We start from the raw sequence: 17,630 nt of genomic DNA, 5'->3' as shown, positions 1-17,630 counted from the left end.
GATTCCTGTGATCCCCAGTTTTGAAAAATAATAATAATAAAATGAATTAAAGATGAGGCAGACCGGAGTCTGCTTCAAACCTTGGAGAGACGCTGCCTGCCAGAGCTGACAATGCTGGACTAAATGGGGGGATGCTCTGAACTTCGGATATTTATTGAGATGCATTATGTTGGAGAGGAACTGTAGTTTGGTTGTAGAGCATCTTGCTTTGCATGCAGAAGGTCCCGAGTTCCCTCCCCAGCATCTCCAGGTAGAGATGGGAATGTCCGCTGTCTGATACCCTGGTAGAGGCAGATGGGGCTTTTCCACCTGGAGACGGGCTGGTGTGGAGGACTCCCTGGTCCTGAATGGGGTAACCTGTCCATGGAGGTGCAGGTCAGTTCTGTGTCCAGGGCAGCTGTTTACCAGCTCCACCTGGTACGCAGGCTGAGACCCCACCTGCCTGTGGACTGTCTTGCCAGAGTGCTGCATGCTCTGGCTATCTCCCGCTTGGACTACTGCAATGCGCTCTACGTGGGGCTAGCTTTGAAGGCAACCCAGAAACTACAACTACCGTATTTTTTGCACCATAACACTCACTTTTTTCCTCCTAGAAAGTAAGGGGAAATGTCTGTGCGTGTTATGGAGCGAATGCCTGCGGGTGGCGGGGAGGGATCTGCTGCAGTTGTGAGCAGTGGATCCATGGTTCCCCTTCCTTCCCTCCTCCGTGGTTACAAAGCATGGATCCACATGGATCCTCAGGATTTTTGCATTGGGCTACTCCAAACTCACTGTCAGATCACATGTCTGTGGCCACAGCATGAACCACAAAAATCATATATCGACTATTTCGTTTAGAATATTTTTTTTCTTGTTTTCCTCCTCTAAAAACTACGTGCGTGTTATGGTCTGTTGCGTGTTATAGAGCGAAAAATACGGTAATTCAGAATGTGGCAGCTAGACTGGTGACTGGGAGCGGCCGCCAAGACCATATAACACGGGTCCTTCAAGACCTACACTGGCTCCCAGTAGGTTTCCAAGCACAATTCAAAGTGTTGGTGCTGACCTTTAAAGCCCTAAACGGCCTCGGTCCAGTATACCTGAAGGAGCGTCTCCATCCCCATTGTTTAGCCTGGACACTGAGGTCCAGCGCCGAGGGCCTTCTGGCAGTTCCCTCACTGTGAGAACCCAAGTTACAGGGAACCAGGCCCAGGCAGAGTAAACCCTGCACAAATCCAGAGTGGAGTCCCTAAGACAGTTACATGACATCTTATATGCCCCTTTGGGGCAACCCCCTCAGCCAAGCTGGTGCCAAATATCTTGCTATGCTTACCACTGGGCCACATCCGTGAGGCATGCTTGGGTGCTGCCCACCCCCAACTTAGGGCTTCAGGGGTCAAGTACAATCCATCGAGCGCAGCGGCGTAGCGTGGGTTGTCAGCACCCGGGGCAAGGCAAGTAATTTGCGCCCCCTAACCTGCCGCCGCTGCCAGCTTCTCCTTGCTGCTGCCTGGGCTGGTCTGGTGTGGTTCTCTCCCACGCTCAGCGCTGCGCTGGGCGGCCGCTGCACTGTCCCTCCCCCAGATAGTCCCTCGCTCTCTCTCCGCACCGCACGCCTGGCACCCACTCCCTCCACAGTGGGCGGCGACCCAGCGGCTCGGATCAGATTCGCACAGCCAGCACTGCAGTGAGAGAGAGTGAGTGAGCCAGGTAGGGGCAGAGAGCTGCGAGTGCGAGCGCCCCCCCAGATGTTGCGCCAGGTGCGGCCGGCACCCCCTGCACCCCCCACGCTATACCACTGATCGAGCGGCACAATGGACCCGTGCATCTGGTTGTTAACCAGAAAGCTGGTGGTTCGAGGCCACCCAGCGACTGTGGCTGTGGGTAGGACTTCTGCATTGCAGGGGGTTGGACTAGATGGCACCTCGTGGTCCCTTCCACCTCTACAATTCCATGACTTTAAATGGAGCCATGAAACAAACAGGTAAGCAAGAACCCTCAGGTGAAAAGGTTAAAAAAAGAATGGGGTTGCTTTAAAAACTACCTGACAAAATACAGTTCCAACAATAACACTCGGCTGTGCCTAGATTAAGTTCACAGATATAAGGGAAATTTTATTATTATTTAAAAACAATAGAATACAGATTATTTAGCTGTAATAATTGTGATGAAGCCACAAAGAGGTAGAGGGAAGTCAATAAACATATAAGGGACACAAACAAAAGAAGAAGAAAAGAAATAAGAAGATAACTCCTCTGTAGGAATTTTGTGTATAGAATATTCAAATTAAGGTTTGTACTTCTTAAATAATGTTGTGTATTTGATAAATATCTTCTCTCTTTGTTTTTTTCCTTCTTTTTTATAATTTCAAAAATTTTCTTTTATCTATTTTTTCCCCTCTTGGTATATGTGGTTTAGGGTTAATCTATTCCTTTTTTTCTGTAATTTTTTTAAAAAATAAAGATCGAGGGAGCAGAAGCAATTAATCCTGAGGAAGAGGATCAGATCGTAGGGAAAAGTCGCTGGCCTGTCTGATGCTGCCCCCTGATGGCCATGCGAGATATGCGCAGCTCTGGTCTTGGGGGGGGGGGAGGACCAGCCCATCCTATGCACCTCTATGAGATGGTACCCAAGAGGGAGCAAGGTGAGATGGGCCCTTTTAAAGCAGAGGTGGGTGGGAACCCAGATGTTGTTGTACTCCAACTCCCATCATCCTCAGCCAATGGCCAGGGATGATGGGAGTTGTAGTCCAGCAGCATCTGAAGAATAGTAGTGGAGAATCTGTTTTGCATGCAAAGGGTCCCAAGTTCAGTCCTTGCCATCTCCAGGTAGGACTCCTTGTCTGAAACCCTGGACAGCTGATGCTATCAGACAATGCAGGCAATACCAATGTGTCCAGGGCAGCTGTTTATCAGCTCCACCTGGTCCGCAGGCTGAGACCCTACCTGCCCGCAGACTGCCTCTCCAGAGTGGTGCATGCTCTAGTTATCTCCCGCTTGGACTACTGCAATGCGCTCTACGTGGGGCTACCTTTGAAGGCGACCCAGAAACTACAACTAATCCAGAACATAACAGCTAGACTGGTGACTGGGAGCGGCCGCCAAGAACACATAACACCGGTCCTGAAAGACCTACATTGGCTCCCGGTACGTTTCCAAGCACAATTCAAAGTGTTGGTACTGACCTTTAAAGCCCTAAACGGCCTCGGTCCAGTATACCTGAAGGAGCGTCTCCACCCCCATCGTTCTGCCCGGACACTGAGGTCCAGCACCGAGGGCCTTCTGGCGGTTCCCTCACTGCAAAAAGCCAAGTTACAGGGAACCAGGCAGAGGGCCTTCTCGGTAGTGGCACCCGCCCTGTGGAACGCCCTCCCACCAGATGTCAAAGAGAACAACAACTACCAGACTTTTAGAAGACATCTGAAGGCAGCCCTGTTTAGGGAAGTTTTTAATGTTTAATAGGTTATTGTATTTTAATATTCTGTTGGAAGCCACCCAGAGTGGCTGGGGAAACCGAGCCAGATGGGCGGGGTATAAATAAAATAATAATAATAATAATAATAATAATAATAATAATAATAATAATAATAATAATATAGATGGACCCAAGGGTCTGACTCAGTAGAAAGTGGCTTCCTGTGTTTCTGTTCAAACCATTCCTTTTCTCAGAAACATGAGGTCTGGAATCTTATTGGATTTATAGCAGATGGACAGCTCAGTGGTAGAGCTGTTAGGCTACCCCTATCCCTTTCATAGAGCTACAGTTCCCAGTGTGGTTTAACTATCTATCCCTCTTCACAGGGGTTTCTGGGATCCTAACATATGGTTACCAGATGTTCCCGTTTCCTGGGGACAGTCCCTGGATTTACATATCCGTCCCCAGACAAAATCCGACCCCGGAATGTCCCCGGATTTCATTAATGTCCCCGGATTTATATTTTAAGTGTTGTAGATTTATTAGTAGGGAATGAATGTTGTGTGATTGGTTCAAGGGCACAAGACACATCATATGGGGACTTCCGGTGTGGCAAAATGGCGGGCACCATGGCAGCACGCAGCTCCTGAAGCCAGCCAGAGCCAACTGCGCTACCAGGCTGGCTCTAGGCTGCTGAGACTGCCGCTGCCACTGCCAAAGGGGAACCAGGGACGCCCAGCGTGTCAACTGTGGAAACCACTGAACACCCCCCCCCCGGCGACCCAAATCGAGCCGGGAGCGAGATTGCCTGGCCACCCAGCCGACTGCCCAGCAGCACTCCGGGGCCAGTAAAAACCTGGCAAACTATGGCCCGGGGGCCGTATCCGGTCCAATCACCTTCTAAATCCGTCCCACAGACAGTCCGGGAATCAGCGTGTTTTTACATGAGTAGAATGTGTGCTTTTATTTAAAATGCATCTCTGGGTTATTTGTGGGGCATAGGAATTCATTCATCCATTTATTTTTTTCAAAATATAGTCCAAGGTCTGAGGGACAGTGGACCGGCCCCCTGCTGAAAAAGTTTGCTGACCCCTGGTCTAAACCACCATGAGTTGCCGGTGAAGGTGGAAGTATCTGTAACTTTGCATGCAAACAGATGAGTTTGAAGAACAGGGCTCTGGCAATAGCTCCGTCCGTCAGATATATTAACAAGCGTCTTGCCAATTTCAGTCCCGGGGAATGAGTGCCGACGCTATTAATGCTTGGCGGCACCAAGAGGATATTAAAGTTGTTGTTTCTTTTGTGGCAGTTCCTTGTTTAATGAAACAGATAGTGTCTGGGGTGGCTCCCGGCTCCGTGTTGCTCGCTTCGTATTGACGGGCGCTGGAGAGCAGCCCTGAGTTTCCATAAATCAGGAGACTTGTAAGCTGGCCTTAATTACTTGGTTCCCTGCGCGAAGTAGCATTCTATGCCATCCGTGGATGAAATACAGCCTCATAAAGGCCCCCGTACAGATAATTTCAGAGAGATACACAACTCAGCCAGGAAGAGCCTCTTGGGAACGGTAAGGAAATTAATATCCAACCCCAGGCGTGTTTGCTCAGTGATGATCAGTGATCAAAAGGAGGAGAGCCACTTCCGACAGGTGGTTTTACAGGCGCATGTAGCATAGACAGCACAATACATTCGCATCTTGCATGAGGGGGGTTACATTCCAGGGATATTGTGTTAACATAAAAATCTGAGGGCTCCCTTGGACAAAAACAAAGACACCAACCAGGATAACTTGGAGCAAAACAGCAGCCTTGGCCTTTATTGGATACTGTCGCGACAGGATTCCCACCCGCAACAAGATGAAGCAAAATGGAAGTCCAGAACAAAAGAAGATCCCAACTTTTATTAGTTACTAATCCCCCAAACTACACCCCTAAGACTACATCACAAAAAGGAGGGGTTGAGGGAGGAGTTGTGGAGGTAACCTGAGTGTCTTGTCACCTGGCTGGTTCCCCCTTTCCCCCTCCCCATGAGTACTTTCCAGGTGACAGAGGGGAGTTTGCAGTTTCCTGCCCCCAAAGGGAAGAGCTGATCATTGTTCTTTGTTCCAGGCCATGTTGAATCCACTCCCATATGCAAGTCCTTTGTGACCTGGATGGTTTTCTGTCTGGGACCATCAAGGTTGTCATGCCAACTGGGTAGGGCTCCTGTGTACGTGCTGGAATGGTTAAGGGATTATGGCCGTCCTGTATCAAACCGTCATCCTTCATGGAGTAAAATAAAAGAGGACCAGTGTAAATCCGATGTATGGTTGATTTACTATGAATTTATAACAGAAACGACACGTATGTCGTGAGTGTGTGTGTGTGTCGTGTTTGTACAAACTGAATGATGGGGGGGTTTCCTGCAACACTGCGCATACGCGAACATTCGTATACCCGAACCACACCTTGGAACTGCCACCACCAGGGGTGCCAACTTGAAGAAAATATTGTGAAGGCCCGGGTAAGCCCCGCCCCACAAATTGATCACATGATGTAGTGCACACACATCATTTGAGTGACGATGCCCATCAACTTGGGCCCCCCCGCCCCCTCAATTATTTTATTGCAGGGGCCGGAACCCCCCCCCCCATGGCACCTAGGAGTTGGCTCCTATGACCATCACATGGCCACCTTTATCTTCCAAGCAAGGTGGAGAGCTTTTAAGCTCTTTGCCTTGCCTACCTGATTTCTGAGATGCTCTCACAAGGCCATCCGAGATCTCATGAGTGCATACCTTCCAATATTTCTCCAACGAAAATAGGGATCACCTATTTAATAATAATAATAATAATAATAATAATAATAATAATAATAATAATAATACCCCGCCTATCTGACTGGGTTGCCTCAGCCACTCTGGGCAGCTTCCAACATATAGAAAAATATAGTAAAACATTAAACAGTTTAAAAAAAACCTCCCTATACACGCCTTCAGGTGTCTACTAAAGGTTCTATAGTTACTTATCTCCTTGGCTCGGGGGTCACAGAACTCCATACCCTCCCACGTTTCTCTGATGAAAATAGGGACATACTAAGGAAAAGTGACGGGACATGGTTGGCGCTGTGGGTTAAACCACAGAGCCTAGGGCTTGCCAATCAGAAGGTCAGCAGTTCGAATCCCCGCGACGGGGTGAGCTGCCGTTGCTCGGTCCCTGCTCCTGCCAACCTAGCAGTTTGAAAGCACGTCCAAGTGCAAGTAGATAAATAGGTACCACTCCGGCAGGAAGGTAAACGGCGTTTCCGTGCGCTGCTCTGGTTTGCCAGAAGCGGCTTAGTCATGCTGGCCACATGACCCGGAATAACTCTGCGGACAAACGCCAGCTTCCTCAGCCTATAGAGTGAGATGAGCGCCACAACCCCGGAGTCGTCTGTGACTGGACCTAATGGTCAGGGGTCCCTTTACCCTTTAAGGAAAAGTGGGACATTCTGCGATCAAATCAGAAACCATGACGGCTTCTGTAAATCTGGGGCTGCCCCTGGAAAATTGGGGGACTTGGAAGGCCTGTGAGTTCATCCCAAAGCCTGCTAAGCCAGGCAGAGAGCTGAAAAGCTATTTTGGCACTGGGAAAACCCAGCACAGAGAGAGCTTTTAAGTTCCCTGTCTTGCATGCAGTGGTGTTACAACTGGGTTGGGGGGGGGCGCCCCCGGTGCTATGTCTGGGGGTGTGTGACAAAAAGGCACCCTGCAGGGGCTCTCCTCGCTGTGGCGGCATGAGCCGCAAGCAGAGGATCCTGGAGGATGTACAGTGTATGTGTGGCGTTGCACGCATGCACTGTACGTAATGCACATGCGCTATACATAGTGGTTTGCTGCCGGCGCCACTTGAGCGCCGTATGAATGGCAGTGGGATCCCTCTGTCACCACTACAGATGCATGTAGACGATCCTCTGTTCGCAGCTGCAGCTGTGAGCATAGGATCCCGGCACCCCATCGCCGGCAAACCGCTAGGTATAGCGCATGTGTGGCGTCGCTTCATACGGCACATGTGTCATACATAGTGACGCCATACATGCGCCCTGCGTCACGATGCCCTGCCCCGGGTGTCACGACGCCTTCGTTCGCCCCTGCTTGAGTGCATTTAATTTGTGTCATTCCAATTGTCCATCCTTCAACTGTGCAAAGTCACAACTGCGCAAGTTAAATGTGTGTGACTTCGGAGTCGACTGTATATTTTGGAAAGTTTTTCTATGCAGCTTGACACCTCTTTAGCTATCCAGATTTGGCATGATGGTTCCCAGGATCAAAGAGCAGGCGTTTTGTCAACGTATCGATACAACCGGACGCCATTTTGAATCAAAATGGCTGACCGAACCTTTCAAAACAGCCTTGGTTTTAACTAAATTTTGCACGGTGGACAGAGAGGTCAGCATCACATCCATCCCTTGGGCCACTTTCCCCAATGGCCCTGCCCACCACTGGAATGTGGCCCCCAGATGATCATCCATGAAGTTATGTGGCCCTTGGGCTGTAGAAAAAGGTCCCTCACCCATGCTGTAAAGGAAGCTCGCCCTCTTACATGGTCCACCACGCCAGAAAAGATGCTGTCGCAAGGCATCTTCTTCTTCCTTGCCAGCAGCGGGCTGCCTCAATGCATTTTGATCTCCTTGCCAGATGGTAAATTACATTCCCTTAGTTACAGGGGGGAAAGCAGCAGAGCAGCTGACAAGCTCAATCTGCTTAGCGCCAGGAATTTTTGTCCTAATCAAATTAAAAGGGATTTACCTCGGGGGAGGGAGGGAAGACAAGACAGACAGACAGAAAGAATGGCGAATCCAATTTAATTGGAGACGGAGTCCTTTCTGTCCGTCTCTCTCCCCCCCCCCCGCTCCCTTCCCTACCGCCACTCAAGCTTCCATTTTAAAATTAAAATAGATGGCTCCACCTTCACATTCCTGGAAAGCAGCATCAGGAGAATTTAAATTGGGAATCAGCTGAAATAAACAGCAGCACAGCTCAACACTGAAAGCAATTAGGAGGATGTGCTTACAAGCTCCGGGGGGGGGGGGACGGGACCCAGCAGCTTTGGAGGTGTGCAGGAAACTCCTGAGTCAGACCACTGGTCCATCTAGATCAGTGTTGTCTACACTGACTGGCAGCAGCAGCTCACCACAGTTTCAGGCAGTATTGTCTCCAGAAAAGGGGGGGGGGCGTACCCTGAGGTGTCATGGACCAGTTGGACGCAGAGGAATGGTGGGAGGAACCAGCTGGGGAATCCCCAAGGGAAGAAGGCTTGGAACCTGGGGAAGGGTGGTGGGATGATGAGAGTGCCAGAATCTCCGCTACGACTGAGCTGATAAAGCTCATCCTTCGGTCGAGCCTTCGGAATCTCCTCTGACGATAATTAACGACCTGAGCCTTTGATGAGGCTCCAAGCACGTTTCCCCATTCAGCAGAGTATCAAAGCAGCAGTAGTGACGAGATTTATGAGCTACATTGCTATGCTTTATTTTCCTAACTACGCAGACAGAAAAGAAATCATCCTCTCTCTGTGAGAGCAGAGAGCAACTGGAAAACAAAGGAACCGGAAACCAGTAAACATCACATCCATCTCCCGTCTTCCGTGAGACTTCCAACAGCCTGGAATGTCTCTGGAATGTAAACAGAGTCTTGTGACTCCAAACACTGCACAGTGGCACAAACAGAAACTAACAGAGAGGTCAGAGGAGGGAGAGGGAGAAGACTGGGAAGAGGAGGCATAAAATGAAGAGGTAAGAGGGCTTAGTGAGCGGGGCAAGTTGGTGGAAGAGAGGAGTCCAGAAACGGAGGCAGATGCTGAAGTAGGAGAGTGGGATGAGGGAGGCCAAGAGGCAGAGATGAGTCTGGCTGGTGAAGAGTCATGGGTGTCTCCCCCTACCTGCTGTGACAAGCTTCCCCGCTCCTTGTCTCCCAGAACCAGAAGAGGCATGAAAAGGGCAGAGGAGAGGTTGGCTGAAAGGCGCAGTCTCTGGCTGTTTGGGAAAAGCTCTGAGGAGGCAGGGACTTGCAGTCTTGGCGACTGATTATCGTGGAGGAAGACCCCCCCAGGAATGAGCTGCTCTGCTCAATCAAGTCTGTGGAGATTGTGGTATTCTAATAAAGAGTTAACTCCATCTTTGAACTGTGTGATTATTGACCGGCAGACTCCCATGACAACTGCTGCCCGTGCATATTCTCCATTCGCTGAAGAAGTACAAAAGGCCGCTCAATCTTGGAGAATTTGTCCTGTATTGCCAGGAATTATTTTATTCCCTACCAGCTGCATCATTTTGAAAGTGTTCACTTAAATCTGGAGCAAAACATCTCCTACCATATTGTGTTTTGTATTTGCATAAGTAATAAACTGGAACCATGTTTCTGGGAATTTCTCTGTGCAAATTTCTTCTGCACTGCTGAGTTAATTTCTCATCAAGAGCCAACTAGCAGATCCTGGCATACCAGGAGAGGAAACCACTTATTTGAGGACAGCATTGCCTGCTGCAAAAGACATTCTACTAAAAAACAATATTATTGCACGCCACCCCAATCTCTGAGCCGTGTGAGGTTTCAGGGATTCTGGGTTCGATTTCCTTGGAATGAGGTGCAGCAGAGACTGTGGTGTCTTTATGATATACGGTTTATTTACACACATATATAAACTGAGCCTACGATGGAGGAGCTCACAGCAACAACCCGCCAAATAGTCTTCCTTCTCCTATAGTTCATAGTTCACAAAACTGTAAAGTTGGAAGGGACCCTGAGGATTATCTAGTCCATGGGTTGTCAGCCTGGTCCCTACCACCCACTAGTGGGCGTTTCAGGATTCTAGTGGGCAATAGAGGGTTCTACGGCACAAGCTGAATCGTCCTTCCATCGAGCACTGGTGGGCAGTAAGGAAATTATACCCTCAAGAAAGATGCATTAGTGGGCAGTAGGTATAAAAAGGTTGACTACCCCTGATATAGTCTAAGCTCCAGCAATGCAGGAATATGCAGCTGTCCCATATGGGAATTGAACCTGCAACCATGGCATTATCAGCACCACGCTCTAACCCATGGGTAGGCAAACTAAGGCCCGGGGGCCGGATCCAGCCCAATCGCCTTCTCAATCCAGCCCGCAGACAGTCCAGAAATCAGCGTGTTTTTACATGAGTAGAATGTATCCTTTTATTTAAAATGCATCTCTGGGTTATTTGTAGGGCATAGGAATTCATTCATTTTTTTATTTCAAAATATAGTCCGCCGCCCCCCCCCCCACAAGGTCTGAGGGACAGTGGACTGGCTCCCTGCTGAAAAAGTTTTCTGACCCCTGCTCTAACCAACTGAGTTATCCATGTTGTCAAGCCTAGGATTCCAGCAGAAGTCAAACCTGCCTCCGACTCCCAGCTTCTGCCTGCTTCTAGCCTGCTCTCGGTTCACACACTCTAGCTTTTTACTTTTTCAGTACCAGCCAGGGAAGGGAGGGGAGCCGCCACCCCCCATTTGCCCTCTAGCACAAAGTGGTCGTTAGGGGCAGGGCCATTAATTCACAAACTTTCTTGACTAGGTCAGCAATGGAATCCTCCATTAGATTTTAACCCTGACTGGATCCAGGAACCCAGGGAATAGACGGGACTCAAGGATACAGAATAAGTCCCCAAACTAACAATATTTTTTAAAATAAAAAATCTGCCCCAATTAATTAGGTTAGGTAGGTTGCCTTCCCCACCCTGCCCATCTCAGGCTTTTAAAGGCTTCTAAGTTCAGGACATTTTGAAATCTTGCCAATGGTTCTGTTTTATTCTTCTTAAAAGATTGTTAAGCCTGAGGGCAGAACCTGTCTTGTTTTAATTGATTTTACATAAGCGGCTCTGTGAGCTTTTTAGAGTGAAGAACAAAGGTACAAATGCTCTAAATTTATAGAGGTAAAGGCCAGTGCCCCAAAGAAGGCAAGTTTTTATGATACTGCTTTGAGCACTGTGATATAACAGTGTGGAATAACAACAACAACAATAATAATTTATTTATACCCCGCCCATCTGGCTGGGCTTCCCCAGCCACTCTGGGCAGCTTCCAACAGAACACTAAAATACAATAACCTATTAAACATTAAAAGCTTCCCTAAACAGGGCTGTCTTCAGATGTCTCCTAAAAGTTTGGTAGTTATTTTGGTAGTGGTTGGAAGGGAAGACTGAGACCTGGGAGAGACTGGGCAGGTCACTTTGTGAACACGATGTTGGACTAAATGGGCCATTGGCCTGACCCAACAGGCTTTTCCATGTTCTTAGACAAATGTTCAAATCCACCACTCGGCCATGTAACTCACTGGGTTAGGCCAGTCACTGCCTCTCAGCCTAACCCGCCTCACAGGGTTGCTGTGAGGATAACATCGGGGAGAACAGTGAGGGAGGGAAATTAAATGTACAAATGAACAAGCAGACAATTTTAATTGTGTGAAGGTGAAAGCTTTTAGATAAAAGGATATTTTATTTTTAAAAAAGGGGGGAAATCCAACCAATAAATCAATTACAAATGCTGCAGCCTAGTAACAATGATTTATATATTACCATCATTATTGGCTTGGGATGTACCCAGCTAAATCATACTCAAGAGTTGTTTTTGTTTAGTCGTTTCCGACTCTTCATGACCCCCTGGACCAGAACACGCCAGGCACTCCTGTCTTCCACTCCCTCCTGCAGTTTGGTCAAACTCATGCTGGTAGCTTCCAGAACACAGTCCCACCACCTCGTCCTCTGTCATCCCCTTCTCCTTGTGCCTTCAATCTTTCCCAACATCAGGGTCTTTTCCAGGGAGTCTTCTCTTCTCATGAGGTGGCCAAAGTATTGGAGCCTCAGCTTCACGATCTGTCCTTCCAGTGAGCACTCAGGGCTGATTTCCTTCAGAATGGAGAGGTTTGATCTTCTTCATTCTTAAGGGAATCAGCCCTGAGTGCTCACTGGAAGGACAGATCCTAGAATCATAGAGTTGGAATAGACCACAAGGGCCATCGAGTCCAACCCCCTGCCAAGCAGGGGGCTCCTGAAGCTGAGGCTCCAATCCTTTGGCCCCCTCATGAGAAGAGAAGACTCCCTAGACCCACTGAAATTACTGCGCCTAAATTAACCCTGTCCATTGCTTTCAAAGGTTCTAAAGTACGACTACAGTTTAGATACAATGGCATGTGAGCCCTTTTGAGAATCCTTGGACGGGGGAGATTTATAAATAAAATTAAAAATTAAAAATACATTTTTTTAAAAAATGGCTCCTGCTCTCTCGCTCCCCTGCCTTTCACAAAGGTACACTGCCTCTGACTATGGAGGGTTCTCTCTCATACGCACAGCCAGCGAAGACAAACACCTTTCCCTGCCTAGGCGAAGGGCCTGTCACGTGACGCCAGGGCAAGCCCGGGTCACGTGACGTCGCTGCATCCGCCGCCGGTCGCGCCTCGCGTGACGGCACCACTCTGCGCCCAGCACGGCGGCGCTGAGCAGAAAAAAGGAGAAAGCGGACCGCTGAGGGGGGCAGTTCGCGGCGGGCCCAAAAGTCGCCGCTGAGGGGCGGCCGAGCTCCGGGGCGGAAAGCGGCCGAGCGGGTAAGGAGCCTCCGAGAAGCCTCCGGCTGAGGGAAAAGGAGCGGGAGGAGAGCGCGGGAGGGGGAAAGCGGCGGGCGCTGGGCGGGAAAGCGGCGCTTCGCTCCGCGCGTGCGCACTGCCCTGCTGTGAGAGGAAGCTGGCGCCCGGCGCGCATGCGCGGCCGAGCGACGCTTTCCCCGCCCCCCTTTACCAGGCGAGCAGTGCGCCGCTTTTTCCCCGATAGACTCGGCGGCGTTCTGCTTCGCGCATGCGCGCCAACTGCGAGCCGGTGTTCTCTGCGTCTTAAGCGACGATGCGCGCAGTAAGCCAAAGGGGCGGGGAAGGCGGAGGTTCGCGTTGCACAAGAGGAGAGGATGGGAGAGGTGGGTGGGCGATGAGAGAGGCAGGGAAAGGGGCGGGAGGGGTTGTCTCGCGTTGTCATCTCTTGTCTGCCTCGCGCTTCCTTATTTTTTTTGGGGGGGGGGCGGGGGGATCGGGGCCCTGCAGAGAAATCCAGCCAGCGGATCCTGTGCACGCTTAACCTGGGAGCGCAGCCCCGTGAGGCTTGCTCATGTGGGGAATTGCACAGTTAGTTAGCTTGCAATCCTGCATTCCCTTACCTGAATTCAGTGGGCCTGACTTCCGAGTGTACACACGCAGGGTTGCGCTATTCAAGGGCAGAGCCACACCATTTAAGGCACATGACAAAAAAACCCCCCACCAAATAACCCCAGGAATGGTAGTTTGTGACGGGTACTGGGAATTGTAGACCTGTGAGGGGAAACTATAGTTCCCAGGACTGTTGGGAGTCCTGTGCTCTTTAAATGTGCATCGGGTGTTCTTTAAATAATAATAATAATAATAAATTTTTATTTATACCCCGCCCTCCCCAACCAAGACCAGGCTCAGGGCGGCTAACAACCAATAATAAAAACAAGTTGATTAAAATACAGTTTAAAAGATTAAGATACAACATTAAAACATTAGGATGCAGCCTCTTCACAAATGCAAGGTGTGGATCAGGCATAGGCAGACTTGGCCCTCCAGATGTTTTGGGACTACAACTCCCATCATCCCTGACCACTGGTCCTGTTAGCTAGGGATCATGGGAGTTTTAGTCCCAAAACATCTGGAGGGCCGAGTTTGCCTATGCCTGGTGTGGATCTTCCCCATGAGTATTGCTGTCCTCCTTTCCACCTTAACTGCCCCCTGCTCACTATACCTCAGCGCTGCAGATAAAATGAGAAGAAAGCTGCAGGTGAGAGTGGGGTGGGTGTTGCATGCCTTTCTCCCCACACCTCACTCTAGAGAAAATGGAAAGGAGATGGTTTAAAACCTGGGGCTGCTCACTAACCCCAGAAACCTTAATGGTCTCCTCAGGAAGCATGGAATTGCAGGCCACTAGCCTCTTAGGCTTGAGCCCTAACCCCATCTACTATGGAACTAGCCCCATTGAATTAACGAGGCTTTGCTTCTGATTAGATGGAGTTACAATTGTGCTGCTAGAGTGGTTTTAGAAAGAAGGAAAGGAAGAAAAAGACAGACTTCTATCAAGTGGGATGTTGGAGTAGGATGGTTCACCCAGTCCTCCCCTCTGCCAGCCCGCTGCCTTTCCAATATGGTTGCAGAGGAAAATATTTTGTTTCCTCTATGCATAGGAACCACAAAGGCTGGAGGAGGAGGAATGGAGTGACATGTCCCTTCATTTCCAACCTGATCACTTTCCTGTATGGAATTCCTGGTTGCCTATGCAACCAGATGAACTGTTAAATACAAGGTGTCCTTTTATTTTGAAGGAAGGGATATGCTTATTATTGAGTCATGACTTGAAAACAATGTTTTCTTGTTGCTGTTCAGTATGGTTAGCTTAACTGTGGTTGACTAGAAAGAGATGATCTTAATGCTGATGGGGGACAGAATGCAGTGTATTGGAGCCTTCAAACAGTTCTAATACAGACTGTGTGCCCCATATTTCTTTGAGAGTACAGACTGTGGTACTGGCTGCAGAATTCAACTTTGCAAGCAGCTGGACTTTAAAAAGTAAAAGTTTCCAGCCCTTATGGTTGCTGATGTTTGCATGGAATTCCACAGGAGGTACCTGATGAAATCTCTAAAGCCAGCGTAGTGTGAAATAAGATGTCCAGTGGTCCATGCCCGACTTGCCCCTTTTGTGACTAGCAAATCCAGCCCGCCAAAGTTAGTAACGTGCATGGGGCTGGCAAAGAGTGACAGAGAACTCCATCGCTCTCACAGCAGCATGTTTCACTTCTGCGCTGGGGGCTTGGTGTGTGGTGGTCCACTTGGTTTCTGTGCTGGGCTCTGGAGAGGAACAGAGCCCTCCAGTCTTTCTCTGCCAACCAGCTCATCTGCCTGCATGGAATTCCTCATGGCCTCTGGCTGTCAGGCCAGCGCTTAAATGCAAGGCTGAGTGAGCCGCAGTAAACTGTTCAAAATGAAAGAGTGGTGCAGGCATGCATGATTTAATCAGGCTGCAGTTCAGGAGTGGGGAACATTTGGACTTCCAGCTGTTGCTGAGTATCCCTGAGCTTCTTTGGGAGGAAGGGCCTGATAAAAGTTTAAAAGTAAATAAAGCTTCCATCAGCCCTAGCAAGTATGTCTAACAGGCGGAGGGGGGAGGCAGGGAGCTGTAGTTCAACTGCACCTGCTGTAGTTCATATATATATATTGCAAATGTGTGCATTTGAAATGTTATACCCTGAAAAGCTATACTATGCTCACCCCTGTTCTTTAATGGCCCCCCTCTTACCCCGCCCCAGTATATTTTGATTTAATCACCTTCATTTCTGCAGACAGTTATCTGTGCTTCATGAGAGAGGCCTGCCTGCAGATCAGAGCTTAATTGAAATTGGAATCCATGCTGCTTTCCCCAATTGTCAGCCTCTGCAATAACATTAAAAGCAAAAAAAGGGGGGGTGCCTTTTCTTTCCACCTTCCTCTCTGAATCTCAGTGTGTGTTGCTCACCAAAAATCATTTGCTTAATAGGTCTCCCCTCACCTCTCGGATGTGTTAACTCTTTTATTATGTGTTGCTTCCTCCTGGGTGAGGACTTGACTGGCCTCTTTGCTGGTGACTATAAATAGTCTAGGGTGGTAGTAATGACTGATTGGTTCTCAGTGTTCATCCCACTGCATGGAGAGCCTTGGGGTTTTCCGTCTGTTGCTGAAATGTGTAGGTTTCTGTTCCTATTTCCATTTCACTTCGGAGGTAGGCTGGTAGGAATATGGAGAGCTTGAAATATTCCTGATTGCTTATCCTTTCTGGCCGGAGCAAGAGGTGCGTGAACAAGCAAGATGAAATGGTGGAATAGGAGAATCAGGGGAGAAATCCTACAGAGTTACTTCCCAGTGTGATTGGACATGGACCACAGTGTGGGTGGAGACACCCTTTCTCCATGGTGGCTTGCTCATGCGTCAGCTAGAACTTTCTTCTCCATCTTGCTTTTCCTCTGAAGAACTCTGAATGGCTTGTGTGAGTTTCCCAAACAGATACTGACTGCAGTCTCAGTTGTTCCTGTTCTTGGTGGACTAAATGGTGAAGAGCTCTGTGTCTTGTTTTGTTTTGCTGTGGAGCACGCCTTGAGTTTCACTCGTTGGTCCCTCTCTGAGCCTTAAGATTCTGTGTTGGTTCTAGATGCATCAAGGCCACTGTGCCTTGGAACCAGCCAAGCTTCCTCCTAAAACAGCAACGCTAGACAAAGATATCCAAAGTGAATAACATGCAAATGACTTTGGTAGTCCAGCTGCCAAGCCTTCCAGTGTATGCTGTTTAAAGGTGCATCAACCGCTTGTAAAAACGCGCTTCGCCAATCTGGACCAAGTTGGCGAAGGCTGCTGTACTTTAGAATGTTTTATATTATTGGCTTCTGCCTCATAACGGGCAGACCAGCAGGTGGCTGCTTACAAGCTTCAATTGTACCAACCTGCAGAGTGTGTGTAATGGGATACAGTGATGATTCTATTGATCTCTCAATTCCTCTGAGGGAAGCTTTCTTTTTATTGCGCCTGCTTCACATGTAGCACCAGTTATCTTTGCAGAGTGCCAGAAGGAAACCGGTGTGCGAATGGGTAGTTTTAAATATGGCACCTAATTAATGTGTGGAATTTGATGTGGGGGGCGGGCTACGGTGGCAGTGGAAAGGAAAAGCGGATGAAGCACACGTGAAGGCTGTCTGTACTATGCTAACCGAATCAAATGGAACCTCCACATTCAGAGGCAGTCTCTGATGACCCACTGCTGGGGATCAGCAGCAGCAGAGAGGAATAGCCTTCATTCCCTGTTTGTGACTATCCTGATAGATCTCCAAACTTAGTTCAGCCCTCTGATTGCTGTAGGGCCCCTCTGCGGCACTGATGTAGGATGCTGTGTGCCTTTGTGTGTGTAAAAAAGAAAGAAAAAGAAATGGAAGACATCCTTGCATTAGGGTACAGTGGTACCTGGGGTTACATACGCTTCAGGTTACATACACTTCAGGTTACACACTCCGCTAACCCAAAAAATAGTGCTTCAGGTTAAGAACTTTGCTTCAGGATAAGAACAGAAATCGGGCTCCGGAGGCGCGTCGGCAGCAGGAGGCCCCATTAGCTAAAGTGGTGCTTCAGGTTAAGAACAGTTTCATGTTAAGAACGGACCTCCGGGACGAATTAAGTACTTAACCCGAGGTACCACTGTATTG

General features: G+C 49.0%; 1 protein-coding gene across 2 annotated transcripts in view; it reads left to right on the top strand.

Annotated features, from left to right (window-relative positions):
• Window positions 1-13,234: 13,234 nt before the first annotated feature.
• Window positions 13,235-17,630, top strand: part of ADAR (adenosine deaminase RNA specific) — a 40,288-nt gene continuing 35,892 nt past the window's right edge. The window contains exon 1 of one of the 2 annotated variants that reach the window (XM_082202049.1): window positions 13,235-13,319. In XM_082202049.1, the coding sequence (XP_082058175.1) occupies window positions 13,250-13,319 (70 nt within the window). In that variant the 5' untranslated portion in view covers window positions 13,235-13,249. The remainder of the gene's footprint in view (window positions 13,320-17,630) is intronic. The other variant, XM_082202052.1, reaches the window with a different exon arrangement.

This window comes from Podarcis vaucheri (genome assembly GCF_965113315.1).
Source record: "Podarcis vaucheri genome assembly, chromosome: 16".
In the NCBI taxonomy this organism is placed as follows: Eukaryota; Metazoa; Chordata; class Lepidosauria; order Squamata; family Lacertidae; genus Podarcis; species Podarcis vaucheri.
The sequence above is the reverse complement of the archived record's forward strand: the minus strand, read 5'-3'. Positions and strand labels throughout refer to the sequence as shown.